Here is a 12,229-nt window from a genome sequence, read left to right on the forward strand (position 1 = left end):
GAGACTAGCAACCAAGTATTGTTCAAATGGAAAACCCCTCCTAGCTTTAGGAAATAACATGTACATGGAATTTTTAAACACAATATATTAAAGTTTTGAGGATTCCTTTATTCTTCAGACTTTCCTTTTCTTTCTCAATATTCTTGTGGGAAAGAGATTTTATCTTCAAATAATAAGAAAATGAGCTCCTTTCCACGGCATTAAAAACAAACAAAAACCTCCTCCGCTACTGAGTTGATTTCAGTTCATAGTGATCCAACAGAACTGCCCCACAAGGCTTCCCAAACTGGTGCTGGAGAAAATGCTGAATTTCCCATGGGCTTCCCAAAGAACAAACAAATATGTCCTGGAGAAGGAGCAGCCAGGATGCTCCCTGGAGGCAAAGCTGATAAAGCTTGGTCTCCCATATTTTGGGCATGTTGCTAGCGGAGTCTATTCTTTGTTGTTGTTGTTGTTGTTGTTGTTGATTTTCTTTGGGTCGAGCATGACTCATAGCGACCCTATGAACGAAAGGCCTGAGGCCCCTCTATAACCATCGCCATTTATCAAAGTTCATAGAGCTTCCAGAGCCATGTTGTTTAGGAAGTGGATGCCACTCCTGCTTCCCAACCTGTCACAGAATGTTACTGTTATTAGGTGCCACTGAGTTGCCTGCTATACAGCTGCTCTGAACCCCTTCCTGTCCTGAGCCAGACTCACTAATTCCGACACACCAACCCCCATCGCTCCAGTTACTGTATCAATCCCTCATCTGGGGTCTCCCTCTCCTGTACTGTCCGTCCACCATTCCGAGCATCATGTCCTTCTCCAAGGACCGATCCCTCCTGGCCACGTGCCCAAAGTATTCCTTAGGGAGGGATAATCATGCTTGCAAAGGTGGAGGGATGGAGAAGGAGAAGAAAACACTCAACCGTATAGACTGACACAGGGAATGTAGCAATGAGCTCAAGTGTGTCAGAGACTGTGAGGACGGCACAGGACAGGCCAGGGTTCAGATCTGATGTTCACAGGGTCACTGTGTGTCATACTCAACTCGACAGAACCTAACAACAGCAATCCTTACAGAAGCAGACCACCACAGCTTTCTCTTAGGAATTCGTTGATGAGTTCAAACCACCAACCTTTGGGACTAGAGCTTCATGTCTACCCAGAGGTGCCTGAGAAGAAAGGCCTGGCTAACTATTCTGCAAACCAGCCACCGACCACCCTACAGAGAAGAGTTTCACTCTGACACACTTACAGCCACTGTGAGCAGGAGTCCGCTCAACGGCAGGTATGATTCCAGCCCTACTGAACTGTAAAAACAGTGTGGCCAAGACCTCTGACCTCCTCCAACTCCGTGAAGGGGAGAGACTCACCATGAACATCAACCCACTTCTTGGGAGGCCAAGGGCAGATCTGCCTTCCCTCACCAGTTTTTACTAATTCTGACACCAGGTATAGCCCTCCCACACCACTCATATCTGCTGAGTTTGACCATGTATTGCAATGGTCACACAGAACTCACACACTATAATTACAAGAGTTTATTGGGAAGCTATTGCTGTTGTTGTGTACCACTTGAGTTGGAACCAATCCATAGCTGGCTCTGGTGAGTTCTCAGAGGTAACAAACTGCACAGGAGAGGAGTGCCCATCCTTCTCCCACGGAGCAGTTGCTAGATTCAAATGCTGTACCCTTTGTGTTAGCACCACAATTCCTTACCACTAAGCCTCAATTCAGGGAGCACTGATTGCCTAGTGATCAGAAGCTACACTGCAATCCCAAAGGCATGTGGTTTGAATCCACCAGATTCTCTGTAGGAGAAAGATGGGCAATCTCCTCCTGTGTGATTAACTGCCTCTGAAAACTCACCAGAGGGTCAGTGACTTGATGATACACCACCACAACAACCAGCCACATTCAGGGTCAGAGATGATTCAGGATACAGTTCTTCAAACAGGGCAGCTTCTTAGCAGTACTCACAGGCAGGCCTTTCCCCAGCCCACCATCTCTCAGGTCACAGTCCATCACTCAGGTTCTTGAACCTTGGTCCTCTTGAGCTGGCCTACCCTCAGTGATGCTTGGGCAAGTTTCACCCAAAGGTGTCTAATTCTGCCAGCAGACTTTCTGCCCAAAGCACTCAGCTCTCTAGCTTTCAGCATCACCAAGCCTAACTCTGCTAGCAAGTGCCCCTCACTGCCAGCCAAGCTTCTGTCCAAATGTGCTCCGCCTTCTCACTCTCTGGCCAAAAGCCCACTGCATCACACTGTCACCTGCTGAGCTCTTGGTTCTGCTGCCTCTACTGACACTGCCTCTCACCATCACTGATATCACAGCTCTCTTTCTATCTCCTGGGTCTAGAAGGTTCTCAGCATGGGGATCCCAGGTCCAAAGGATATGTTCAACTTCTGGCTCTTCTTTCTTGGTGGTAGTAAGGGTCCCTATTCATTTTAGAGGTTTACTATTTTAAGATTAAGGGAATAACAACAATAAGCAAGTCTCTCATTAGGGTTCCATATACCTTATTTGCAAGACCCCATCCCCACAATGGTGCCATGTACCTTATTTGTATTGGCAAGGTATCCAACACCTTTGGTAGGACACAAAGACTTCATCTGCATCGTTCCACCCAGTCATTTGGGAGTTAAAATAGCAGGGCAAGAAGGGCTCTATAAAGTGATCCATCACACCAGATGAGTCAAATTCTTACCTTTGCTATTAGAGCTACATCAGATTTCTATAAAGTTCCCTAGGACTTCACCTTACCTCTAGGTCAAGATCCTGAGGCTCCATTTCAGAAAGTGACAGCACAGCGATTTTGGTGACTTTACAGACCTCATGGTCTCCTGGAAGCTTGCCCACCACGGCTTTCTGCCGAATGAGAATAAGCCACCACGGAAGATCTGAAAGAGAAACAGCACGTCAACAGCTGCTATGTATAGCATGCTCCCGTCACGGCGAGATGAAGACAAATAAACTAACTATGAAAAGACAAGAATACATGCATAAACATCAAAGACACAAGCTGTTAGGTTAAAACACAACGGAAGATACAATGGTTTAGGAACATGTAGAAGATGCTTGTAGCCAACCTATAGGATAAAACAGACTTGTCCCACAGGGCTTTTCAGAATATCGTTTTTACAGAGGCAGACTGCCACAGCTTTCTCCCGTGAAGTGTCTAGCGGGTACAGACCACCTGCCATTCAGTTAATGGTCAAGCCCTTATCCATAACACCACCCCGACTCCTTTCCTGTTCTCATCACACCGGTTCTATGTTCAAACAACCATATGACACAGGAGCACAGCCCCAAAGGGTTTCCAGGCTGCCACACCCTTCTCCAAAGGAACAAATGATGGATTTGAACTACCAACCTTTCAATTAGCAAGGGAGGATCTAACTATTTCCCCAAAGGACTCTTTCTTCATTCATAATTAGGAAAATAAAAGTTAAAACAATAGTGTGATATAATTTCTCACCTATCAGACTGGAGAAAATGAAGTACAACAACACATTTTTTAGCGAGGTTGTGGGAAACACGTGTTGGGAACACAGACAGCACAGTTTGTGGAGGAAGAATCACAATAACTAACAGGATAGGTCAATCCCTCGTTAGCAACGACTGCTGTATATATAACCCCACAAAACCAACTGTATTAAAAATCTGAGATAGGCGAGCTCTGGTGGCCTAGTGGCAAGAAGCTGCACTGCAACCTCGGAGGTACACAGTTCAAATCCACCAGATGCTCTGCTGGAGAAGGAGGAACAATCTCCTGTATCAGTCAGATCTGATTTGATGGTACACACAAAAAAATAATGAAATAAAAATTTTAAACAAAAATCTGAGATAGACAGAATGGTCTATATTAACTAACAGATACTACTTTGCAATGTACAATGTAAAATAACAATGTAAAATCATTGTTATCATTACAATGTACAACACTATCATTGTTATTACATTAATGTTGTTCTTTAAAACAACAAATGTATCTAGCAGAGAGCTTTGTGGCCTAGTGGCAAGAAACTGCATTGCAATCCCCAAAGGCACAGGGTTTGAGGCTACCATCTGCTCTGCAGGAGAAGGATGGGTGATCTCCTCCTGTGTGATTAAATGCCTCTGAAAACCCACCAGAGGATCAGCTCTGGGTCATCACACTAGACAGTACACAGCAACAATGTATCTACCAGTGGTTCTTTAATGTTTTTATTACACAAAAATGTACTTACTATACTATATACTAAGACAAATATTTGACTCAGATACAAACCATGCCTGTCTGTTCCCACTTAGGTACAAATTCAACTTAAAGACATATAGGAAAAAAAAAAAAGACATACAGGAACATACCTAGCTCTTAACCAAGGAAGCTACTCGTACAGCATATGCACTTAAATTTTTTTCTCCGAAATCTCTCTCTCCCAGGAATTTACTTTCATAATACACCTTAACACCATAAAGACATATACTATACCCTCAAGGCTAGCACTGCAACAGCCCAAATTCCCAGACATTTGGCACACAATGGAGTACTCTGCAACTGAGAAAAAGAAGGCAGACAAATTCCGGGAATTGACAACAACTCCTGAACATGTTACTAAGTGAAGAAATCAAAGCGCAAAACAGTATCCAGTGAGTGCTACCTTTTATGTAAGAAAGAAGATTAACCATATATACAACTGCTCATTTGAGGGAGAAGGGGCCTGGAGGAAAAACCAGGAGACAGACTATCTCTCAGGGCAGATGGAGATGACAAGGAAAGAAGTGGGAAGGTGAACATCTCTTAGAACCATGTTGTCTTCCTAGTATTACTGGTTTTAGCATCAGTTTTCTGTTTCAATTTTTACATGATCTTTTTGTAATATATGTCTATCTATGAATTTGCTTCTTGTATTGTCCATGCTTTTCCTATGCAGTGAACATGGAGGTGCAGCCAAGAATAGTATGTTCACAGACTCCAACTCAATGTCTATCTCCTCTGCTCTTCTGAGGGTTTTCATCCTCAGACAAAGATCGAAAAGAAAAACTAAACTGACGATAACTTGGATAAGGAAATCGATACGTGCTGGCTATAATCTAAGTAATCTAACCTTTACTTCTTTCTTCTTTGGAAAGTGGTAATGTTGATAAGTGAGTGGGTTGGAATATCCACTCCCCCTTCTAACTTGCCTTTATATTTCTTTGGTAGAGACAGCATAAAATAAAACACAAATTTACTTATGAAAAGAAAAAGAATTTGCAAAATAACATGGATGGACCTCAGGAACATTATGCTGAATGGAAAAAGCCATACACAAAAGGATTAATATCATATGAATCCACTATTATTTTTTAAAAAGCTAAATAAAAGTGTTGTGCTCTTGTGGCCTCCTGGTAAGAATCTGCCCTGCAATCCCGAAAGCATGTAGTTCGAATCCACCAGCTGCTCTGCAGGAGAAGAATGAGCAATCTTCTCCCATGCAATTAACCATCTCTGAAAACCCGCTAGAGGTCATGGGTCACGGGTCATAGGTCATGGGTCATGGGTGGGTTCCAATTTGATGGTACACAACAACAACAAGGAAAAAGTGTAAAAAGAGAATGACATATTCTTTGACTGTTATCAGGGATGAGGAGGGGAAGGAAAATTAGTAAGATAATAAACCCATAGGAAGCTGGAATACAGGGAAAAACTATATGAAACTATATATAAGGGGTTATTAACAGATTATCACTAAAGGAAAGAAAGTTACCCAAATCTGATTATTAAAGAATAAGAAACTTCAGCACAGGAAATTAAAAAGTCAAAGACACAATAGGAAAAAACCACAATCACAGCCAAAGGACTAATCTCCCTATTTTTATTATAAAGAATTTCTAAAAACAGAAAAGAGAAAGACAAGTGATACAAAAGAAAAACACGCACAACATATAAACATATAATTCAGAGCAAAGGAAACACAAACAGCTGAGAAGATGCTAAACCTCATTTACAACAAGTGAAATCCACATTAAAACTGGGCTGAGACAATCATCATCCACGTAGATGGGACATAAAAACGTGTTTCCCAGGACAGTGGAAAAATACAGACGATGTGATTATGCACTTTACATGGCTGCGGATAAACACTGGTGAGAATGTAAATTAGTAGACTGTCTGTGGGAGCAATTTGGGGATATTTATCAAAATCACATAGCTTCTCTCTTTTCACAGAACCATTCTAGATCTGGTAATTTATCTTAAAGCTATGCTAATAAGTGAGGGGAGCTACATAAGTGTAATGTTATTCACAGCAGCATTATTTATAACAGAGTCAGACTAGAAAGGACCTAAAATTCTGCTAACAGAAAACTGCCTAAATAAATATTAATGCTGCCATATAGTAGAATATCATCCTGCTATTTTCAAAATAGCAACAGTGTTGGAAGAATTTACAAAGTATATTTTTAGGAAATGAATGTAAGGTGGGGAGTTTCTAGGATACGAGGTTTATTTAGTGTCAGAGATAGAGCGTACATAAATATTTGCATTAATAAATGCTGAAGAAAACAGTGGGAGGATTCACAAGAGGCTAATCATAATGGTGATCAATTTTACAGGGCCATGGAAACTGGACAGGTGGGCAGAGGAGCAAGGGAGATTCACTGAGTATTTTTAAAAACCAAACCAAACCCATTGCTGGCTAGTTGATTCTAACTCAAAGCATCCACTGCTACTTAAACTGTCAAAACATGTACATGTGTAACTGTCATTAGTAACAGCTGCAGAGCCTATTAGAATAACTTAGGCAAAGATTTAAACGGAAAACTGTTTTTCTCTGTAAGCAGTACAAATCAATTGGTATAGGGATAAACAAAATGTGTGATATCTTAGCAACAGAACATTATTCAACCATAAAAAGGCATGAAGTTCATAAAACAAAACATGTAGGAATGACTGAGTGGAAAATCAATTTGCTTGGTAAAGTCTCACTCAAACACCCCCCCCCAAAAAAAGAAGAGAAAATGGAAAGAAGAAAAAGAATAATAACGAAGTTCTGACCATTTTACATGTGAATACTGAGAAAATTATTCTGACTGCAACAACCAGCCACCAAGGAGTGCAGAGGGTCTGGTTCCATTTATGTGAAGTGTTCAGACTGGTCCAAGTTACAGGGAAAGAAAGAAGACCAGCCACCATGAGGAACAGGGAAGGGAGATGCCGAACAGAGTGCCTTTGGCAGTAAGGAAAGTGACGTTGGATTAGTTGGATTAGTGGTGAAGGTCGAAACCCTGTATACTTGCTAAAGCCACTGAACACTTACTGGAGTGAACTGCAAGGTATGCCTGTAGCTTTTTACAAAAGTTCCTTCTGAATAACAAAGAACTTATTAGGAGTCCTACCCATTTAACAGAGAATAAAAAAACTAAAAGGTAGATTTTCCACCAATGACAGAGAGTTTAGGACAGTCGATTAATTCTTGAAACACAGACTCAGTAGAGTCAGTAGAGTAAGCGAAAGCATTAATAGATGATGTACTTACAATAGTATCTTAACAGAAAAATTAAAATTAGTGGAAGAGAAAGAAAAGTAAAATTATGAACCCTGAGAAATTTCTAGGAAAAAATCATACCCGCTTAAAAAAAAACAAAAACCAAAAAACCACACACAGGTGATTCTCACTGTGGTGACCCTAGAGGGCTAAGCAGAACTGTCCTTTAAGGTTTTCAGGGCTGTGAAGGTCTAAGGCAGCCGACAGGCAGATCCCCCACCTCAGCCCCCAAGGAGCAGCTAAGAGGCTCAAACGGCCCAACTCTTAACTCACCTGAGTCTCTTAAACAAAATTATTTGCTTTGGGTGAAATAAAACACAACAAAAGTACTAAAAACTGGCCAAAAAGTCAAGCAGGAAAGTATATGTTGAGTTACACAGGATTAAATGATTCAAATATACTTTTTTAGAGTTTGAATTTTAACAAATGAATAACATAAAATGTATGATATTACTATCATGATTGTTTTTGTATCCATTTAAGCATGGTTCTGTATGTAAAGATTTTTCATATTAATTTCTTTTACCCACTAAAAAAAAATTAAAGTTGTCCCTGTAAGATCTGCGTCTAGAGTGTAATAAAGAGAACTCCATCTCACTCACTGCCATGAAGTAAGTTTCAGTCAAATCAGGACCCAGCAGGAGCTTTCCAAGGTGATGAGTCACAGCAAGAGGGGACTGCCCGTCCTTCTGCCATGGAGCCACTGAAGAATGGAACCTACCAGCCAAGGGTTGCCTTTTTGTTAGCAAGGCAACACCGTACAGACTAGGCCATGAGCACTCTCTCCAGGGTCCAATGGCACAAAGATACTTGTTTAAGTTAATTACAACGGATGTTTTTAATTGAGATTTTAATGAAAGCTTATAGAGACCTTGGATTTCCTTTCATACATTGTTGCACATTTTCCCCTCTGGCCCCTCTCAGTTCGCTTTTCTCTTTGAAAAGAAAAAAAAATTCTTTCATTGTTGTACAATCCCCCACCTATGCAGCTCTTATTCTAGACTGTTATCATACAAATAATAGCTAATCATACATTCCTTTTAAGCAGTTCTTTCCCTTATCTGTTTCCATGCAATGTACATTATTTTCTTAGTTCCCCCCTGACCTCGATGTCTTACAACAGTGGCATTATGCAGTATTTGTCCTTTTGTGACTGAGATATTTCACTCAGCATAATGTCCTCCAGGGTCACCCATTTTGTACAATATTTCATGAGTTTCTTGTTTTTCAGTGCTACATAGTATTCCAATGTGACTATACCACAGCTTCTTTATCCATTCATTTGTTGATGGGCACTTGGGTTGTTTCCAGCTCTTTGCTATTGTAAACAAAGCTACAATAAACATTGGTGTGCATATATCTGCTTAGGTGTCAGTTCTGATCTCTTTAGGGTATAGTCCCAGTAGTGGAATTTCTGGGTCAAATGGTATTTCTATTTCCAACTTTTTGAGAAAGTGTGTTACTGCCTTCCATAGCGGTTGTACCATTTTACACTCCCACCAATAGTGAATAAGGGTTCCAGTTTCTCCACAATCTCGCCAGCATCTGATGTTTCTTGCTCTGTTGAACTTTTCTATTCTTACTGGGTTGAAATGGTATCTCCTAGTTGTTTTGATTTGCATCTCTCTTAGAGCTAGGGATTTTGAACACTTCTTCATGTGTGTGTTCGCCATCTGAATGTCGTCTTTGGTGAATTGTCTGTTCATATCCTGTGCCCACTTTGTACTGGGGTTTACCTTTATCTTGTTGTGGTGATAATGGATTTTTTTAAAAGTCAATTTTGCAACCCTGTTTCCTCTAGGAAAAGAAAGAAGGAAACCTAACTTCTATAACAAGATAAGAAAACAGATTAGGAAGTGAATATCTTTAAAAATGTGACCAGTAGGACAAACTAGAACAATAGTCTTGGAAAATATCCAATCCCCAGCAATGTGTAATAAGTGATTCACTTCAAAGGGAACATGTAATCATTCCATTTAAGAACAACTGTTTCTCTCTGCTCATCACCTCCCAGCCTTAGTTCTAGGGATCCATCCTACCAACACAGAGAAACGGTGTGCATCTGACTCAACAATGCTGGCTGGACAGATCTTTCTATTTTATTAATTTAATCATATAGGGAGAGGGGGAAGCTCTGGTGGTGGCCTAGTGGTAAGGAGCTGTAGTGCCAACCCAAAAGCAAGTGGTTTGAATCCACCAAGAAGTGCTTTGTGGGCGGGGAGGGGAGAGGGGAAATGGACAATCTCCTCCTGTGCCATTTACTGCCTCTGAAAATCCACTGGAGGGTCAGCTATGAGTCTGTTCAGGTTGTAGGGGCTGGGAGCTCTGGTGGAGAAGCCCACAGGAGAGACTGCACTGCTAACCACTACTCTCTGGTAGTTTGAAGCCACCAGAAGCTCCAAGGGAGTACTAAGAGCAATCTCCTTCACAGCCTTGGAAACCCACTGAAGGGTCAGCTATGAGTCAGATCCAACCCGACAGCTATGAGCAGCAGTGAGCGGCAGTGGCCATCACACAGGGAATACAGAAATGCACTTGTGCTTTATCTTTTTAAAAGTAAGTATTACACAGACAATTGAAATCCCTTTGACCACTACTCCCAAACCCACGGTCATAAACTTTATATCCAATCTTAAGCCCCGTTTATGAGTTCTCGCATATAAGGAAAACAACAGGATGGAGAACATTTTGTATTCCTGATATTAAATCACTTCATTTTACTTGAAAATTTAAAATCTCTTTTCCTTTGCATATAACTTAGTTCGCAGCCTGTGTTTCCACTGCTCAAGGAACCCTGGAAAGAGTGTGTATCGTGTCAGGCTGCTAACTATAAGGTCAGTGGTTCGAATTCACCTGTCACTCCTTGGAGGAATGATGAGCACTCTCTCCTGTAAGAACATGCAGCTCAGAAACCCAGCAGAAGGATGCTGTGCCTCAGATCTGCCTGGAAGGTGGGAGACTTGGGTTTGGTTTTACTTTGCTCACCTTCCAAAGATAGCAGCTACATAATGTTTCTCAACAGATCACGTTGACTATTAAGTTTCCTAAGTCAGTCTACAGCATATTGACAGTGAGTCACAGGCACAGCATCTAGGACAGACACACATTTAACAGGCTTTACTTCAAAAGCGCCAAATGGTGCAATCATAGCATATTCAGCTCAGCCTATAACGTTTAGGAACGAGTTTACATTCCCAACAAAGATCAGCCATAAAGTGAAATAATCCAAAATGCTTTAGAAAAATGTAGCATCTTTCACATTTATAAAAGATATAAAAGTCTTATAAAACTATAAAAATCTTACTTATAAAGCACTGCTGGGAAAAATGATCTTCCACATTAAAGTATATATTCTAGACTACTATACATTATCTTCCTAAATTCCTAAAGTGTGTAGTAATTGGAAACTTTGATATCTTACATAATTCTATATGGTACTAAATGTGGTTATTGTTAGGGCTGTCAAGTCAACTAACACTCATAGTGACCCTATGAATAACCCGATGGGAGTGTAAAATAGTACAATCACAAAGGAAGGCAGTCTGGCACTTTCTCAAAAAGTTGGAATAGAAATACCATTTGACCCAACAATTCTACTACTGGGAATATAACTTAAAGAAGCCAGAGCCGTGACTCAAACAGATGTATGCACACCCCTCAGGATGCAGAAGATGGAAATGCTGTGTGCTATCTTAAAGTCTGAGTGTTGGTGTTTTGGAGTTGTTGTTTTGTTTTTATTTAAAAAAAAAAAAAGAAGATAGAAAAAGTATACAGAGTCATTGTACCAAAAAGAATTGGCTGACACAAAAGAATTTCAAGAAACAATGTATGATCAAGAAGCAATGGTGATGAAGGAGGAAGTGTAGACTGCTCTAAAGGACTTGGCAAAAAAATAAGGCCCCAGGAATTGATGGAATACCAATCGACATAGTTCAACAAACAGATGCTGCCCTGGATGTGCTCACCAGGTTGTGCCAAGAAATCTGGAGGACAACTACTTGCCAATTGATTGATTGCAAGAGATCTATATTTATTCCCATTTAAAAAGAAAAAAAAAGGTGATCCAACAGAGTGTGGAAATTATTGAACAATATCACTAATATCACATGCAAGGAAAATCCTGCTGAAGATTATCCAAAAATGAATGGAACAACAGTATATGACAAAGAACTACTAGAAATATTAGCTGGGTTTAGAAGAGGTCATGGCACTAAAGACATTATCACCAATGTCAGATGGATCTTGGCAGAAAGCAAAGCATACCAGAGGAGTATCTATCTGTGTTTCATTGACTACACAAAGGCATTTGACAGTATGAATCACAACAAATTGTGGCTAACCTTGAGGAAAATGGGAGTCGCAGAACACTTGATTGTGCTCATGTGAAACCTTCATTCAGACCAGGAAGGAGTCTTAAAAATAGAGTAAGGAAACACTGAATGGTTCAAAATCAAGAAAGGAGTGCATAAGGGATGTGTCCTGTCTCTATACCTTTTCAATCTATGTACAGAGCAAATCATTCAGCAGGCTGGGTTTTATGAGGAGAAATGTGACAATCAGGATTGGTGGAAGACTCAACAACAACTTGTGTTATGCAGATGACACAAACTTGCTGATGAAACTGAGGAGGACCTGAAGCACTTGTTGCAAAAGGTCAAGGACTGTAGTTTTCTTTCTTTTTTTTTCTTTCTTGTGGTTCAACCTTTATACTATAATTGACAAAGTGTTAGTCA

At 40.6% G+C, this 12,229-nt stretch overlaps 1 protein-coding gene across 1 annotated transcript in view; it reads right to left on the reverse strand.

The window, feature by feature from the left end:
• The window catches only part of INPP5F (inositol polyphosphate-5-phosphatase F), a 103,914-nt gene that overhangs the window by 47,185 nt on the left and 44,500 nt on the right, over positions 1–12,229 (reverse strand). The window contains exon 3 of the mRNA XM_006879895.1: positions 2,749–2,885. Coding sequence (XP_006879957.1) covers positions 2,749–2,885 — 137 coding nt within the window. The remainder of the gene's footprint in view (positions 1–2,748; positions 2,886–12,229) is intronic.

The sequence above is a fragment of the Elephantulus edwardii genome, unplaced genomic scaffold, assembly GCF_000299155.1.
Source record: "Elephantulus edwardii isolate Elephantulus edwardi_28Jun2011 unplaced genomic scaffold, EleEdw1.0 scaffold00006, whole genome shotgun sequence".
Lineage (NCBI taxonomy): Eukaryota > Metazoa > Chordata > Mammalia > Macroscelidea > Macroscelididae > Elephantulus > Elephantulus edwardii.